The 16,764-nt window shown below is 52.4% G+C and overlaps 1 protein-coding gene across 5 annotated transcripts in view; it reads left to right on the forward strand.

The window, feature by feature from the left end:
• The window catches only part of Mta1 (metastasis associated 1), a 40,535-nt gene continuing 23,771 nt past the window's right edge, over positions 1 to 16,764 (forward strand). For all 5 annotated transcript variants that reach the window (XM_059279082.1, XM_059279083.1, XM_059279084.1 and 2 more), the window contains exons 1-2: positions 1 to 75; positions 14,054 to 14,121. In XM_059279082.1, coding sequence (XP_059135065.1) covers positions 48 to 75; positions 14,054 to 14,121 — 96 coding nt within the window. In that variant the 5' untranslated portion in view covers positions 1 to 47. The remainder of the gene's footprint in view (positions 76 to 14,053; positions 14,122 to 16,764) is intronic.

A 16,764-nucleotide genomic window follows, 5' to 3' on the forward strand; every position in this document is an offset into this window, starting at 1 on the left:
GCCCGCGCCCTCGCCCCGCGCCCCGCGGCCCCGCCGCCGGCCCGGACATGGCCGCCAACATGTACAGGGTCGGAGGTAAGGCCCCGCCACGGCCTTTATGCGCCGCGGGCCCGCCGCCCGCGCCTCCCGGCCCCGCCGCGGCCTCCGCGCCTCCCCCACGCCGCCCTCGCGCGCGGCCCGCGCCCCTCCCCCCCGGCCCGCCCCCGTCGCGCTCGCGCCCCGCCCGCGAGGCTCGGTTCTGGTCTCCGGTGGCTCGTCCCGGCCCAAAATGGCCCCTGGGCCGCCGGGGCCGGGGCGCGCGCGCGCGGGGGGCGCCGCGGCGCCGGGAGGGGGCGATGCCCACCTGTTGGGGGCCGGGGGCGGCCCGCGCGACGCGGGCGGAGGAGCGGCGAGTGGCCCGGGCATCCCGGTGGCCCGCGGGCCCGGCGGCGCGAGGCCTGGGCCTGGGTCCCGGGCCGGAGTCCCCGAGCCGGAGCACGTGCCTCCGGAGCTCTGGCTACCGTCCCGCGAGCAGGAGTTTGGGGGGCCTGGGGGGCGAGCGGTCTCCTCAGGGGCCACGCGGGGCGGGCTAGGTGCGCGGGCATCGGGAGTCCTGTTGCAGGGACCACAAGCCGGTCTACGAGCCCCTCGCGCGTGGCGGCCGAGGGGCTTTCCTTAGCCAGGGATTCCTGGGAGGGGGAGGGTTGGCTACAGCAGGGGACCTTCATCCCAAGTGCAGGTCTGAGTCACCCCCAAACTTTTCTCAGCCTGCTGCTCACCCTAGCAAGGAGGCACTTCACTGCTAGCCTTCGGGAGGGCAGAGGTCCCCACTGAACGGGAGTCGTAGGGGCCTGGCTGCTGCGGCCGGTCCCCCTGCTGCTGGTCCCTAGGAAGCCCTTACCCCATTTGTGTGTGTGTGTGTGTGTGTGATGGGGACACTCTGGGACGGCCTTGCACACATTCAGTCCATGCCGACCCTTACAGCCATCGCTTCCCATAGCCTTCTGCTCCCTCTCTGGACTTCCAGACCCTCCGTGGGGTCACAGCCTAAATGTGGATGGGTCTCTGTTGCTAGTCTTCCCCCACTAGGAAAATTGGGCTCTGCTGTGAGAGTGTGATGGAGTGGGAGACCACCCAGAAGTACCCGTTACCACTACCCCATATGACCCTGACCCCTGAGTGCTCAGGATATTTCTTTCCATCTCACACCGGCAGGACCCAGGCGGCCCAGGTCTGTGGTCTTGGGCACAGTGGTACAGCTGTCCCCACCTGGATAGGTCATCCTGGGCTCTGTCTGCCCTCTCAGGGAGTTCCTGGCCTCACACCTTTGCTTCCTGCCAGGTCCTGCCACAGGGCATAGCCTGGAGTGTTGGGGCCCTGTGAGGAGGGGCTGGTCCTCATCGAAGCTTCGGCTGGCCAGTCCCAGAGGAAGTGGGCCAGAGCACTGGGTCCTCCAGGCATACTGGCCTGCCTTCTGGGGCAGAGGCTCCCCGGTGGCCCTCTCCCAGATGCTGCCCCTTGCTGTGCCCCATGGACCATTTTCTGCCTTCAGACCCCCTTCCTGTTCAGCATGAAGCCCATGGTTCCTGCTGATTGGGCTGCTCCTTTTTTAGACTCTACCTCTAGTTCCCTCATTCTGGAAGGTTCTCCTTCACCTGTGAAAGGCTCCCATTATCCTAGTCCCTGGCCACCGGGTCACATTTCTTCCTTGCTGTGGTTTCTGGCCCATGATGGCATGCCATGTCTGAAGAAATGAATGAGTAGCAAGAGAGTTGGAGAGCTGGGCTCCTGCATCTGACTCAGATAGGGAGAGGTGGTCAGAGTGAGGAAGGTGGGCTGCAGGCCTCTGTGGTCCTCAGCCCAGGGGCTTATGCCAACCTTCCAATTCCCATGCCTGCCTGTCAGAGTAATCCTGGCAGGGAGCTTCAGCCAAGGCCCTAGCAGGCTGATTAGGAAGACCTGGACTCTGACTCAGTTCTAACTGCCTTGGTTTCCCCGTGGTATGGATAGGCATCCATCTCTGTGTTCGTCCTGTGTCCTGTGGCCTGTCTGAGGTCCCATAAGGGTGGGTGCCCGGACCCTGAGCTTTCACGCCAGGCAGGTATGCGTGTGGCTAAGGAGCAGGGATAGGTGTGTACGTCAGCTGCCGTGCACAGGCTGGGGCGCCAGCTGCCACGAGTGATTTTGCAGTGCTCTAGTCGCCCGATCTAGCCCTGAGGGTGTCCATGGCAGGAGGAGGGAGGGTCAGCACCTAAAGAAGGGACTCCAGTGCCACCCTGTGAGTCCCAGCAGGGCCGTGTGATGGTACTCTGGGTGCTGGCTGTTGGCTTCCTGCCTCAGTCGCTGCTCGCCAGATTCTCAAGCCCCCAGATGAGAGGACACACTGTGGCTCTCTGAGCAGGCCTTGCTTCAGTCTGTTTTTGTCGTTTGGGATTTGATCCTCTGGGAAGTCTGCCTTGTCCTGAGGGAGTGCTGGTGGGGACCTAGCTTGGAAACCCCCCCCCCCCCTTCTCTCAGCACATATAGCAAAATACAGGATGCCTGGTCAGGTTTAAATTCCAGAAAAATAACCATGCCCCAATGTGTGTCCCAAATGTTGTCAAGGCATGAACACTAGAAGAATTTGATTTGCAGCACAGTGTGTTGAGTGTCCTGTGCTCCCCCTGGCCCGCTGCCTGAGGCCTCGTTGGGATGGGCCAGGCTGGGTTGAAGGTGTAGGAGAGGTTAGAGAAGCCAGCAGACCATTGGGCCAGGTGGTCGGCCAGGGAGGGATCACGGACTGCCGCCTTCTCCAGAAGTGGGCTCGCTGAGTAGTTTCCGCGTCGCCAGTGCCTGGGAGCCAGGCAGGTGGCAGAGAGGGTCTGAGGCTGTCCCCTGAGCGTGGGATCTTCCCGAGCCAGCCCGTGACGCCTGAGGGGTTTCTTACCTGTGCGTCTATTACAAAACCAGGTGGCATTTCTGAACAGAAGAGCAGAAATCACTCCGTCTCCACCTCACATCACAGCTGCCTATGTTAGGAGCCTTTTTTCCTTTAACTGAAGGGCTGTGGCCATTCCCTCTGGAGTTTTTGTTTTGTTTTTGTTTTTCCTCTCATTTCGAGAAGTTAACTCCTATACTTTTGAGTGGCTTTTGTTTTTATTTTACTGTGCTCGTGGAAGATGACAGGAAGCAACAGCCTGCAGGCCTCAGCCACATCACAGCTGGCCTTGTGTCCTGCCTTGGTCTGGTGTTTCATATGCGTAAAGCCAGCCTCTTAGTTCCTACCTTGGATTTTCATTTAAATCATTTGTATTTCATTGTGGTATTAGATGCAGTTTTGTGTTCTGCTTCAATGTTTTTGTTTGTTTTGGTTTTTTGAGACAGGGTTTCTCTGTGTAGACCTGATTGTTCTGGAACTCTGTAGTTTAGGCTGGCCTCGAACTCAGAGTACCTCTGTCTCCAGAGTGCTGTGGTCAAAGGTATGTGCCACCATCGCCTGGCCTGTTCTTTTTTATTTCGTTTGTTTGTTTTAAATTTAGTGTGTGGTACTGGAGGTTAAACCCAAGGCCTGTGCAAAATAATGAATCACTAGACCACTGAACTAGCTTCGGTTCTAGCAATTTTTATTTCTCAGTTGAAAGTTTTACTAAGCTGTTCCCATGGTTGAAAAGTCCAGGCTTCAAGGGGATACCTCCGCTGTGAGCCTGTGCGATGTCCTAGTGCCTTTGGTGTTCCCTAGCACAGGAACCACGTTGAGGAGCCACGTTGAAGCTTCTGGGTCCTGCCCAGCTCTTTGTCACAGCACATGTTTCAGGGAAGCCCCCAGAAGTTTTGACTCTCTTCCCCCAGCCTGCATCTGTAGCAGGAGAGGTAGCAGTGGCCACGCCCAGGGCTGCAGCGTGTCTGTGGAGTCTGCTCAGCTGCTTAGCCACAGAAGTCTCAGCTGAATCTGTGCTGGAGGGCTGCAGGGCATTACTCCTCCAGGCAGGGCCTGCTGCTCCCCCACAGAGGCCTGTTCCCCGTCTTGTCTCACCTGCTGAGCATGGCCCCATATGGGGTGGGAGGTGGGCTGTGTGCCTGCTTTTAGCCTTCTGAATTATTTTGATTTGAGAGGGAAGATCTTGGCATTAAACTCCTGTATTAACAGCAACAACAAAACTGAAGTAAACGGTCCAGAGAAGCAGCTCTCGTGGCTGAAGCCCCAAACACGGTGCCTCCCTTTTGTATAGGCTCCTGGGGCTGGCACCCATCCACAGTGGCCTCCAAGGTGGTCCCACTGAGCAGGGTGCTGGTGATCCTTGAAGCAGAATGTCACTTAAACATGTCGTAAGGGGTGCTAGGTGAATTCCTGAGACAGGTGTAGGCCCTCTCTGTCCCAGGCTGGATCTAATGAACTCTCAGATGCTCCTGTCCAAATATCAAGCTTGGTCCTGCTTAGGACTGTCACTCCTACTTCCTGTCCCAGCATGTACTCTGCTTCACACCTGTGTTCTCAGGAAATTAAGATTGCAGAAAGTGTCTTTCCCTGCTGCTTGGCCTAGAGCCGTCTCCCTGGGCCCAGGGCCTCCGTGGTGCTCCCCAGGCTGCATACACCAAGGGCCACCGTGCAGTTTGTGGGCTCCATGTCAGCTGATGCATGGGTGCGGGCTGCTGGGATGGCCTTCATGGGAGAGGCTCTGGCTCTGGCCACTAGCCTATGAGGTCATGTCAGATGTGGCCCCTGTACCTGCTCCTGGGCAGGATTTCCTTGCCTCGGTCTTCCTGTGTGCTTAGTTGGGACCCTTGACATCCCTAGGCCTGGAAGGCTTTATGCATCTGTAGGGTACAGCCCCCTGTAGTCCCTCCTGGCTCAGGCTGCTGACTGCTGATGTTTTTCTGGGGGGGGGATGATCCTTCTAGGTAGATTTCACCTGTCCATGTTCCTGCTTATGGCCACTTAGGGGGCCTGTTAGCCAGTTTCCTGCTGTCAGGCCCTACTGTTTCCCTTGCCCGTGGAGCCCTGGTGGCCTAAAGTACTTGGTGTTTGCTCTAGCCCCATGTTGTTCTACTTCACCCTAGAGGAGTCTTTAGGATTTCGGGGTCAAGGCATGTTCCTTGGTACCCTTGGGCTGTGGGATCTAGGGAGACTCAGGTTCTCGATTAGGGTTCCCAACTGGGTGTTGCTGGTGTTTAGGAGGTTCACAAAGCAAAGGCCATTGCTATGTGCAAGGGTAATATGTGGTATCTCAAAGAACCTGGGTCAGAGGCAGGGTGTGGGTTACCACCATAGTGGGCATGTTCTCAGTGATGGAGCTGCATGTGGCCTTCCCGGGCCATCTGGCCACCTGTGCATACTGGGTACCACTCCTGGGGATTATTGGTCACTTGCCTTTGCAGGTAGGGTCCTGGCCTCTTCCTCATCCTAGATTTTGGGGGGGCCAGTGAGGAGGCCCCCTATGCTGGCTGTCCTCCAAGGTGTTACCAAAGGCCTCTGAGGACCATGGGCCAGGATGAAGTGTAGTGCCCCTAGAGGTTGAAGCTGCAGATTACAGGAGTGCTTAGGGTAGCCAGCGAAGCACGTGTGTGAGAGCTGAGCAGCACGTGGGTTCAGAGGTGCTGAGTTCCTTCCTGAGGGATGGCTTGGTCAGTCTCTTCTTCGTACACTCTATCCCTAAACTGGAAATGGAAAACAGCTGAGCCACAGACTGCTGGGCCTGGCTGGATGAGACACAGGCTTTGGGAGTGGATGCTGCAGATGGGAGTCTGCGGGTCTAAGGGCTCACAGGGACCTTGCCTCCTGCCTGGGAGTGGAGGGTCAGTGTCTGTGGTGACAGGGGCAAGTGTGGGTTCTGGTGTGCCCCACCCCCAGCCCTGCTCCGAGGGTAAGGCGGCAGCGATGTTAGCGATGTTAGCCAGAGCAGCTGCCCTCGAACTCCTGAGCTCGTATTATCCTCTGGTCCCGGCCCTTCTAAGGGCTGGAACTGCAAGTGTACCCATACCCAGGTAGAGCTGTGCTTTTTGACAAATGTCACTACGAACCTTCAGACATTCTCATGACCTCACACATTTCCTGGTGTCCTTTGTCGGGAAGCCTCCCCTCCCTCTCAACTACTCCTGTGCTCTGCACCCCAGAGTGTCACATGATGGGACCATCCTTTGAGATGGCTTCTTCACCAAGCACTCTGCATGTGGGCATTAGTGTTATCTGAGGTTGGCTTCTCTTTTTTTTTTTTTTTTTTTTAAGATTTATTTATTTATTATGTGTACAGTGTTCTGCCTGCACGCATCCCTGAAGGCCAGAAGAGGGCACTAGATCTCATTACAGATGGTTGTGAGCCACCATGTGGTTGCTGGGAATTGAACTCAGGACCTCTGGCAGAGCAGTCAGTGCTCTTAACCTCTGAGCCATCTCTCCAGCCCTGGCTTCTTCTCTTGCTGAGTAGTGCCTGTCTCCAGGTGTGCCACCGTGTGTCCACCAACCCTTGGACATTCTGGGTATTTCCAGGTTTTCCAAGGTGAAAAACAGTGGACATGGGTTCTCATCTCTCCCGAATAAAAATTTACAATTGTGCAGTTGTAGGGTTGGATGGTCAGCCCACATGTAGCTCTTGAGAATCTGGCAGGTGGCATTCCAAAGTGCTCTAAGCAAGAGTTGAGTTCAACAACAACAAAAAGTTCGTGTCTAGCCCTCCCTTTGCACACACGTGTGTGTCGTCTCTGCTTTTCAGTGTTTTGTCAGGTGTACAGGATGCTCTTACTGTTACGTGTTTTGTTTTTCCAAGACAGGGTTCCTCTGTGCAACCCTGGCTGTCCTGAAACTCGATCTGTAGACCAGGCTGGCCTCGAACTCACAGAGATCCCCCTGCCTCTGCCTCCCAAGTGCTGGCATCAAAGGCGTCCACCCAGCAACCTTACTGTTTTCGTTTGAGCTTCCTGATGGTAGATGGTGTTCGGCTTCTCGTGAGTTCATAGTGCCATCTCTGTGTTTCTGTCCCTGTCCCTGGCAGTTTGTTTGGTTTGGTTGGTTCTTTGAGGTAGGATCTTGCTGTGTAGCCCAGGTTGCCTGTGAACTGGTGACGTCCTGCCTCTGCTGCATGGGGTTAAAGGTGTGGCCACCATATTCAGCTGCTGTGTCTGATTTTTATTGTTTGTTTGTTCATTTGTTTGGTTTTGTTTGTTTGACACAGAGTCTCTATGTAGCTGATTGTCCTAGAATTCCCTGTGTCCACTGGACTGGCCTTAGATTCAGAGATTCACACACCTGCCTCTGCCTCCCTAGTACTGGGTGGGATTAAAGATGTACACGTCCATGCCAGGCATTTCCCAGGTTTTAAAATTGGATTGTAGTCGGGCGGTGGTGGCGCATGCCTTTAATCCCAGTACTCGGGAGGCAGAGCCAGGCGGATCTCTGTGAGTTCGAGGCCGGCCTGGGCTACCAAGTGAGTTCCAGGAAAGGCGCAAAGCTACACGGAGAAACCCTGTCTCGAAAAACCAAAAAAAAAAAAAAAAAAATTGGATTGTATTCTTACTGTTGTGAGCTGTGAGGTGATTATTTATGTGTTGTTTTGTGGTGTGGACCTAACCGAGGGCCTGCTTACACTGGACAAGTGCTGTATCCCAGCCCCAGAGTTGGCTTATGTTCCGCGTTCAGCCCCTTGTCAGAAGACTGAGGTTGCGTGTTTGGAGTTTCTAGAACCCAAGACCACAAAGTCTTTAGACTTATCATTCTATAATAATTATAGAACCCTTAAAATTTGAGTTGACTTTAGTGTCCTTATTAGTTTCCCTGGGAGGGTTAGGATTCTTTGTGCTTTTGCTCGTTTGTGTCCAGTTCTCCCCACTGGAGCATCTTGAAGGCACTGTGGGAAGTGAGGCTGCTGGATGTCGGTGTTCTGTCGGTGGGTGTTAGGTTGCTCAGTGGTCATGGATCAGCTTTTGCCAATGCACGTCTAGATCATGGTAGTTTTACTGTAGTCTTGGAAGTCAGCTGGTGTGAGGCCTCCAACTTTGTTCTTTTACAAAATAGTGCAGACTGTCCTAGTTTCTGAGCTTTCCCTTAAAAAGTGTAGAATTGGCTTGTTGATTTTTGTTTTTTTTTTTTTTTTTTTTTTTTTTTTTTCAAGACAGAGTTTCTAGATGTTCTGGAATTCACTATAACTAGTGAATTAGTTAGACCAGGCTGGTTTCAGCCTCACAGAGATCGGCCTGCCCCTGCCTCATGAGCACTGGGACTAAAGGTGTGCGCCACCATGCCTGGCCCCTGTTTGTTTGTTTGGTTTTTCAAGACAGGGTTTCTCTGTATAGCCCTGGCTGTCCTGGAACTCACTCTGTAGACCAGGCTGGCCTCGAACTCACAGAGATCCACCTGCCTCTGCCTCTGGAGTGCTGGGATTAAAGGCGTGCGCCACCACCGCCCAGTATCTTCCTCATTTTTTTAAAAATTAAGTTTTTATATTTACGCATAAGTGTGTGTGTGTGTGCATGTGTGTTGTGAGGGATGTCCACATAGCACACATATGGACAATTTAGGGAGTCTCCTTTGACCATGTGGGTTCTGGGGTATTGAACTCAGGTTGTCAGGTTTGGCTCCCCATGTTCCTAGCTGCTGGCCCTGGCTTATGGATCTCTACATAGCAAACAAGTTGGTGAGATGCTCATGGCAGGGCCTCTTGGAGACTGGCAAACTGCACTGGCAAACTGCACTGCCTAGGTTTGTGTGACTCATGAGCTAAGAATGGCGTTTACATTTTTATGTGGTTGAGGAAAAAAAATCACAAGAATACTTCATGACATGAGAAGATGATATGAAATTCAAATTGCTTTGCCCATAAATAAAGTTTTATTGGAACATGGCCACTGTGAAGCTAATGTATGTATATTCCTTGGCTGATTCTGAGTTATAACCAAGCTTTTCCTCCTCAGGCACAGTACAGAGCACTGTGTCTGCCATCAGGCATAGTGGTATGGGGCTCTCACAGCAGATCTGCCTAGGTCACTGGTGGGCATGTTGTGGTTAAATAGAGCTCTGATGCCATCTGCCTGGAGAGAACACAGACCTTGTAGCTGAGGGCTCAGTCCCAGCAGACCCCCGTACTTCACAGGCCAGTTGTGCACCCCGGGTTGTAGCCTGCGCTCCTGACTGAGCAGCTTTGGGTCAAGGCTCCCACTACACTGTTCAGGTTCGGTTAAGTTGCTGAAACAGCTTGCAGGGCTGAGCAGTCGCCTTGTTTGCTGGCTCATTACAAAGGACACAAGGAAGCATACAGATGAAGAGCTGACATTCTCAACCTTCTGATCATACCTGGTTGTTGTGTGGTTAGCTCTGTGCTGGGCAGCAGAGAGCCTCTGGTATAACCATCCCACAGTGCTCTGTGTTAGCCAACTTTTTATTGTGGCCACACTTTGAGACTGCCACCTTACAAGGAAGAAAAGTTTATCTTGGCTTACAGCTTCTGAGGTTTCATTCTCTGTCCCTGGTCTTGCTGCCCTTGGGCCTGGGACACAGCAGAGTATTCAGGTAGAAATGTAAGATGGTACAAAATGGAGCATCTCATGGTGGCTGGGAGCACTAAAAGAAACGAAGCAAGAAGGAACCCAGGCCCTGCCCTTCCCTCAGGCCGTGGCTGCTGTTCGGCCTGAAGGCCGCCTGCTGAGCTCTACCCAATACTGCCGAGCCGGGCTCCAGGCCTTTCTGTGGGGGGGCCTTTGGAGACACCCCATATCTTGTAGTAGCACACGAAAAGAACAGTTTTATCTCTCTGAAGGTCCCAAGGTTTTTAGGAGCCATGTGCCAGGAAGTGGGGCTAGAGACCAAATGTGTATTTCCTTTGTCAACAGTAGCACAGTAGCTGTTGCTTTTATGTGTGCTCACCATGCTGCAGGTCCTACGGACACAGTGGCCCTGCCCTTCTGAGCCTGTGTGTGTGTGCTATGGATACACTTGTGGTGTAAATCGGGGACTTCGTTGTGGTTTTAAGGCAGTGCTAAATGTGTCATCGGTCATTGATTACCTCAAATGGTAAAGTCTTGCTCAATATCCAGGACTCCGTTACTGTATGGGAGCAGTACAGTATATGTTGGTGTTACAGTATCCTCAACTTGAGGAAGCAGAATGGTCAGAACAGTTAAAAAATTTAAAAGAAGACTCATACCGCTGCCGGAGCAAAGTGTCTGAAGGACACGGGCTTGCACCAGACAGTGAGCCTGGTGTGAGTGTGGGTGGGGTGGGGTGGGGTGGGTTTGACAGTATGTAGCCTTAGTGAGCTCCTTGGCCCTTGGCAAGCTAAGGATGCTGCTGCTGCTGCTGTTCAGTCATTGATTGGAGGCATCAGAAGGATGTGTAAGCCTCTGGAACAGTCTGTGAGCTGGGAGAAGTTGGGAAAGAAGTGATGGTGCAAACCGGGGAGGAACCCGCTAAGATGAGGGACAGGCAGGATGCATGGAGCAGAAAGGGGTAGGACTAGATAAATGAAGAAACTTGGTTTAAAAAAAGAGTCAAGAGCCAGAAAGACGGCTTTACTGAGCCAGTGCCACAGACAGCATGCTTCTGAGTCAAAGGCTTGGTGGGTCACGGTCCTGTGGACATTGTCAGAAGCAGAAGGTGGACATTGTGATCTGACCCATTGTACAGCTCACCACGGTAGCTTGCCAGTGCTTAAACTTGGACCAGAGTGAAAGATTCCCAAAACAAGACAAACCACTTATAATCACCATTATTAATGCAATGAATGACTTTCAGAATTAGTTCTTACTACATGCTTGGTAATGCTATTAATTCATTGTAAAGTACTACCACTCAAGGCTGAGCAGCACTTATTTGAGAAGCTTACTGTATTAAGTTCACTCTTACTGGGGAGGAATAAAATGGGAAGGTCTGATCAGGAATATTTCCTAGCTCATGTTGCCACTCTGGCAGAAGCCCGTGTCTGTTGGGAGTCCTCACCTCGGCAGTGATGTAGAGGTTGGTCTACACTATAATCCTTGCTGTGAGGGGTGGGCGTGTGCTCCAAGACTGCCTGCCATCTGGACCAGTACTTTGATAGAAAGACTCATGAGGCTGCAGCGCTCTTGAACACAGTTACTTGATCCTTGAAATGGAAGGGTGTGCCCCAGCAGCCAAGGCCATGGTTGAGTCTCAGAAGAGGAAGGTGTTGAGGCCAGCATGTGGTTACTAATGATTGGAGACACACATAGAGATGGGCCTTGGAAGCAGGACTGTTACTGGAGGTTGGTCATAAGTTAATGGGTGACCACTTCATCACTCAATCTCTGCCCTCAGGGGGTCTTGTTACCAAGGACTGTTTGGCACGGCCAAGGTCTGGGAAGGAGACACTCCTAGGACTGTGGACAGCCAGGCTTGTGGGGAGAGCTCTTTCTTTGGACATCTTGAGAGAACAGGCCCATAAAAAGAACATAATGAGCTCTACAGCAACTGCATCTGTTCAGATCAATATCTGCATACAGGTCCCATGCTTGCGATCCTGTTGAGAGCCTGTTTCCAGAGTCACAAGGTCTGAGCTACGGCAGCATTGCTGGTGAGCACGCGCAGCACAGTAACCCTGAGCTGTTGTCACCCCGAAAACCACTTGTTTTCTCGGGAATCCGTCTGTACTTTGTAATTTCATCAGTAAACACTTGGAAGCTTGGTTGTACTTACTACGTATTGCACTCAGCTCACACTAGACCTACATGCCTAAATTCTACTATCTGGACCTCTGCAGAAGTGTGCCACTCTCAGTTGTAGTTCATGGACACCTTACAGTACCTGCCATTTTAATTATGTTTGGGGGGTGTGGGGGGATGGGGGGTGTGCATAGGTGCAAGTACCCGAGGAGGCCAGAAGAGGGTGTCGGATCCTTGAGCTGGCATTACGGGCGTTTGTCATTGCTCCATGAGGGTGTTGAGCTGTACATATAACCACGGAGCCATCTCTAGCCCACCTACTGCTGGTATTTTTATCATACAGACCTTTTCAGGGTGTGTGTGTGTGTGTAACTGGATATCAAAACCAGGGTCTTGTACCCTGTCACCCCCCAGCTCCCACCGTTGGGAGTCTGCGTCTCTTCTGCAGGTGTGTGGTGGCTCTTGGCTCCTGGGTAGGCTGTACTGGTTTGTTTTCCAGGTGGTTGGTTCATTTCATCAGAGTTGTTGAGTGATTGGCATAAACATCTCATCACCTCCTTGTCACTTGACCTTCCCACAGCACTGGGACCTGTAGGGATGTCCCCCCTGTCGTGTGTGGCTGATGGTAGTTTTCTGTAGCTTTTCTCTTTTATTCATGATCATTTATTAATGTTTTAACCACTCTTTGGTTTGATTTTTTTTTTCCTCTTGTCTAAGTTCACATTGATTTTTGTTCATTTTTTTCTGCCTTCTTTATTTTCTTACTAATGTGTAATGCACATTTAGCATACTTCAGTCTTGTTGGGCAGGCACCTCTGAGGTTTGGGAAAGGTGTGTGGTTGAGTCGCTGCTGCCACAGACATAATGTGTGGCCCTGTCCATGAGCGAGCCCTCCCGTCAGGGTACCACTCCATCCCCATCCCCATCCCAGTGCCCATTCCCTGTTCGTGGATGTCTGTGTGCCTGCTCTTCTCTGAGATGAGCTACCTCAGTGCCTGCCTCTTGGGAAATATTAGATTTTATTCCAGTTTTTGGCAAGTATAAATAATTTGGGGTTTGGGCTTATTTTGCTATGATTTGTAATCATGAAAGTTTAGATTGTGGATGCCTTTTTTTCCCCTTTTAAAACTTTTTTTGGTTTTTTTGAGACAGGATTTTTTTCATAGAGCTCTGGCTGTCTGGAACTTGCTCTGTAGACCAGGCTAGCCTCAAACTCACAGAGATCTACCTGCCTCTGCCTCCTGAGTGCTGGGATTAAAGGTGTGCACCACCACTGTCTGGCTCAAAGTATATTCTGCCTGCACATATGTCTGCAGGCCAGAAGAGGGCACCAGATCTCATTACAGATGGTTGTGAGCCACCATGTGGTTGCTGGGAATTGAACTCAGGACCTCTAGAAGAACAGTCAGTGCTCTTAACCTCTGAGCCTTTTCTCCAGCCCCCTCAAAGTATATTTCTGTATTGGCTGGGACTCGAACCTAGGGCCTCCCGTGTGGCGGGCGAGAATTCTACCACTGAACCACCAGTGCTTTTGGGTGCCCTATTAAAAAACTAGTTTTATTAAGAAATGATCCACATTGATGAATTTCAACAAAGTGCCCCAGGAGGGCCCCAAATCTAAGCCCAGAGACTTCCTCCAATTCTGTACTCTTTCCTTCCCTTGGGCCTTGCTTTTTCCAGAAGACACCTCCACCCTGGTGTGAATGCCTCTGAGCACTAGCTGCTGGAGGTAAAAGGATGTGGCTGACCTGCTGGCAGGTGGCCCAGGCTCAGGAAGCAATATGGTGGCAGGCCTGCAAGTGTGTGCCTACATGGGAGCAAGGAACTGCAGTTGCTAACTCTGCCCATTTCAACAGGAGGAACCTTCTAGTCACCTCAGCTAAGGAGGGGGTTCATTGCCAAGGAGTTCTGCCACCTTGGCAGCGTGACAATCCAGCATGCTCTCTGTACTGGGACTCCTGGAGCATTGTGGTAGTGGGGTGATCTGAGCTGTCCAGGCTAAGTCTGCCAGCTTTCAAAGTTTTCGTGTCTATCTGTGGAGCCTGGCCTCTGGTGGTGAATGGTAGACACACGGTTCTTGCCTGCAGCAGCTACTTGGGAAGGTGTCCAGTAGTTTTGAGCAAGGGCCTCAGGGTAGCTTTAGAGTTGGGCTTTATGGGGGAAGCTGCAGTCGGCCCCCACAGCCTTCCCACTAAGGCTTATGCTCCTGAAGGCAGTTGACATTGGGGGTTTGAGGGCTGCAGACCCCTCCCAGGACAGCCCCTCAATCCTACCTCTTCCTAGCCCACTAACAGCTGTGATCTGGCCCAGCACCCGTCTCTGGGTCCTGACCATCCACTGCTCTGGTGGTGGAGGGCTTTGCCTCCTCCATTCCCCAGCCCTCCAGTCCCTAGCAGAGCGGGGCTAGGGCTTAGAGGGTCTGCTTGGGGGTCCTAAGAATGGTGGGAATGACTTAGAGACTTGGTGCTTTGTGTGATGGCCTCTCTGTTTGCAGACTATGTCTACTTTGAGAACTCCTCCAGCAACCCGTACCTGATCCGCAGGATTGAAGAGCTCAATAAGGTAAGGGCTCAACACAGTAACGCTACTGCCTGGCCCTGGTGGGGAGGGGTGGAGCCTTCCCTGTTGTGGGTGGTCAGAGTCTTCCTGCCTGGATTTTGATGTCCCTCCAGGGGAGGCTGTGAGTGAGTCCCTGTGGCTCTTTAAGGGCCATGTCTAGACTTTTTTAAATTTTATGTGTATGGGTGTTTTGTCTGCATGTATATCTGTGCCTGAGGAGGCCAGAGTGGGTATTGGATCCCCTGGAACTAGATGGAGTTATACATTGTGAGTTGCCATGTGGATACTGGGAATCAAACCCAAATCCTCTGGAAGAGCAGCCAGTGCTCTTAACCACTGAGTCATTTCTCCAGCCTTTGCCTAGGCTTCTTGAGGACAAGCCCAGGGCAGCCTTGAGGTGTTGCAGTCTTCCTACCTCATCTCCCAGCAAATATTGCTCTGTTCGAGGCATGGACTTGAGCACACCAAGGACTCAGAGGGATCTGGGTGGATGATTCTGGAGGCTAGTGACAGACCAGGGGCAGTGGCCTTCAGTGTTCTTGGTTCCAACTACACACACATGCTCTCTCCTCATCCTCCTCTTATTTCCGTTGGCCTAGGTGACTTCCTGGCCACAGGACTACCATGAACATTTCAAAATTGTCTGCTCTGTCCATTACAGCCTTGAGGGTGCATGCAGTATTTATATACTGGGGGTCCTTGTTGATGTCATACTCCGGTCGCTTCTTCTACCATGGTTTGTGTATGCTGGGATGTTGGGAATCCTTGGCAGATGCTTAATCCTTTGTCTGGGGACATGGTTGTTCCATTACTGGAACCCCAGGATATCCACATGCCACCTAGGGTGGAGGCTAGGAGTGTGGAGACATGGACAAGTTGACACATGAGTAGAGGCTTTTCTAGGGTGCTGGGGTAGTCAGGCATGTTCCTGCTCTGCTTCTTCCAATGCCAGGCAGAGGACATGACAAATTTCCCAGACCCATGTCCCTGAAAACACACTCTTTCCTGCCATACTGGGTGGCCGTGAGGCCTCCGTAGCCTTCTTGAGTATCACAAACCAGTGAGAGGGTGTGCTTTCCTAGACCTCCAGGCTTGCCGGAATGGTGGCTTGGGATTCTTGGGATCAAATGGACAGGGAAGGCAAGGTTGGACGCTACCCCTCAGGTGGACCTGTTGAGCCTGGCTAGGCCCTGCAGTGGCTCTTGATGGAAGCCTAGGTGTAGCCCAGCTTCTAGGGTTTGACCTTACTGGCTCCAGCTCCTTGGGACCCATGTTGCTCAGGCTGTGCTATCTAAGGCCTTATGCTGCTGCAACAGCATCTGCTACCAGCCCAGGGGTAAGTTGTGTGTGCATGTGTGCACCTGGGGCCTGGCATGGCATAGGTGGGTACCAGTGTTTCCTCTGATGTACTTCACTGGGACCAGAGCCCTGACGAGTACCTCAGGGTTGGCCCTGGTCACAGTTGCCAATAGGCAGGGCAGTAGGTTGGGTAGCTGGAGCTCTCGGTTTGAACAGTTGGCTGCTATAGATGTGGACCAACAGGCTCTCATTTACACATTTCAGTTGCAAAGACTTGGACATGAGCAAACAAGTTTGTAGAGGAGTACCCCATCTGTAGTGAGTGGGCCAAGTCTGGCTGGCTATGTCCCCTAGATCCTCAGTGAGCAGCAGCTAGAGGGTATCCCTTGGCCCAGCATGTGTAGCTGTGTGAGCCCTATCATTTTGAGTGATACTCTGGCGTAAGTCTCACCTACCTCAAAGCCAAGTGCAGAGGACAAGTCAGGTAGTGGGGAGTTGTGAGCTGCACTGGCAGGCTCAGATCCCAGCTGTAGACCAGTCTTGCTGTCTCTTAATGTCAGACTCTGTTAGTCTGGGCTAACAGGGGCTCCTCTCTGGGCTTCTGTTTTGGCCTCAGTCATGGACCTCTATGGCAGAGCATACCTCTGATCTCCACAGTCTGTGAGAGGTACTCTAGGTTTCACCCTGCAACACTTGAGGCTAACAAGGCAGTATGACTTGCCTGATGTCCCTGACTGCCATCCATCCACAGTTAGCATGTCCAACACACATGAAACGGTCTCAGGACCTGTTACAGAGGAAAGACAAGTACCTTCAGTGATGAGAAACTAACTCCTGGATCCCAGAGGCTGTACAAGATTAATACATACGTGAAAATGGAACTAGGAGGAAAAGGAGCTGCCGGAGCAGGAGACAGAACCCAGGGCCTTAGGGAGGGAGAGAGTACCAAGCATGGGCAGGTGCTGTGGCCAGGGGACAGAGTGAGAAGCTCCCCAAACGAGCATGGATTTAGAGAAGTGCAAACAGAAAGGGAGGATTGGTAACAGTTGAGGACACTGTCTAGAAAGTAGGACGGGAGCAGAGAGACTGGGACACAAATCAGAAAACCAGAGACAACCCCAAAACCCAGCACCCACTGAGAAGGAATTACAGGAAACAAGAATCTCCCAACAGGTAGGAGTGACCCAAGGAATAGGGACCAAACAGGAGGTCTTCTTGGGTGTGTCTTGTCATTCAGAACACAAGGGACAGAATAATTTAGCGGGGTTAGGTGGTGGTTGTACGTGCCTTTAATCTCAGCACTTTGGAGACAGGGACAGTGGAACTCCAAATTTGAAGCCGGCCTGG

Source organism: Peromyscus eremicus, chromosome 14 (genome assembly GCF_949786415.1).
Source record: "Peromyscus eremicus chromosome 14, PerEre_H2_v1, whole genome shotgun sequence".
NCBI classification, from domain to species: Eukaryota; Metazoa; Chordata; class Mammalia; order Rodentia; family Cricetidae; genus Peromyscus; species Peromyscus eremicus.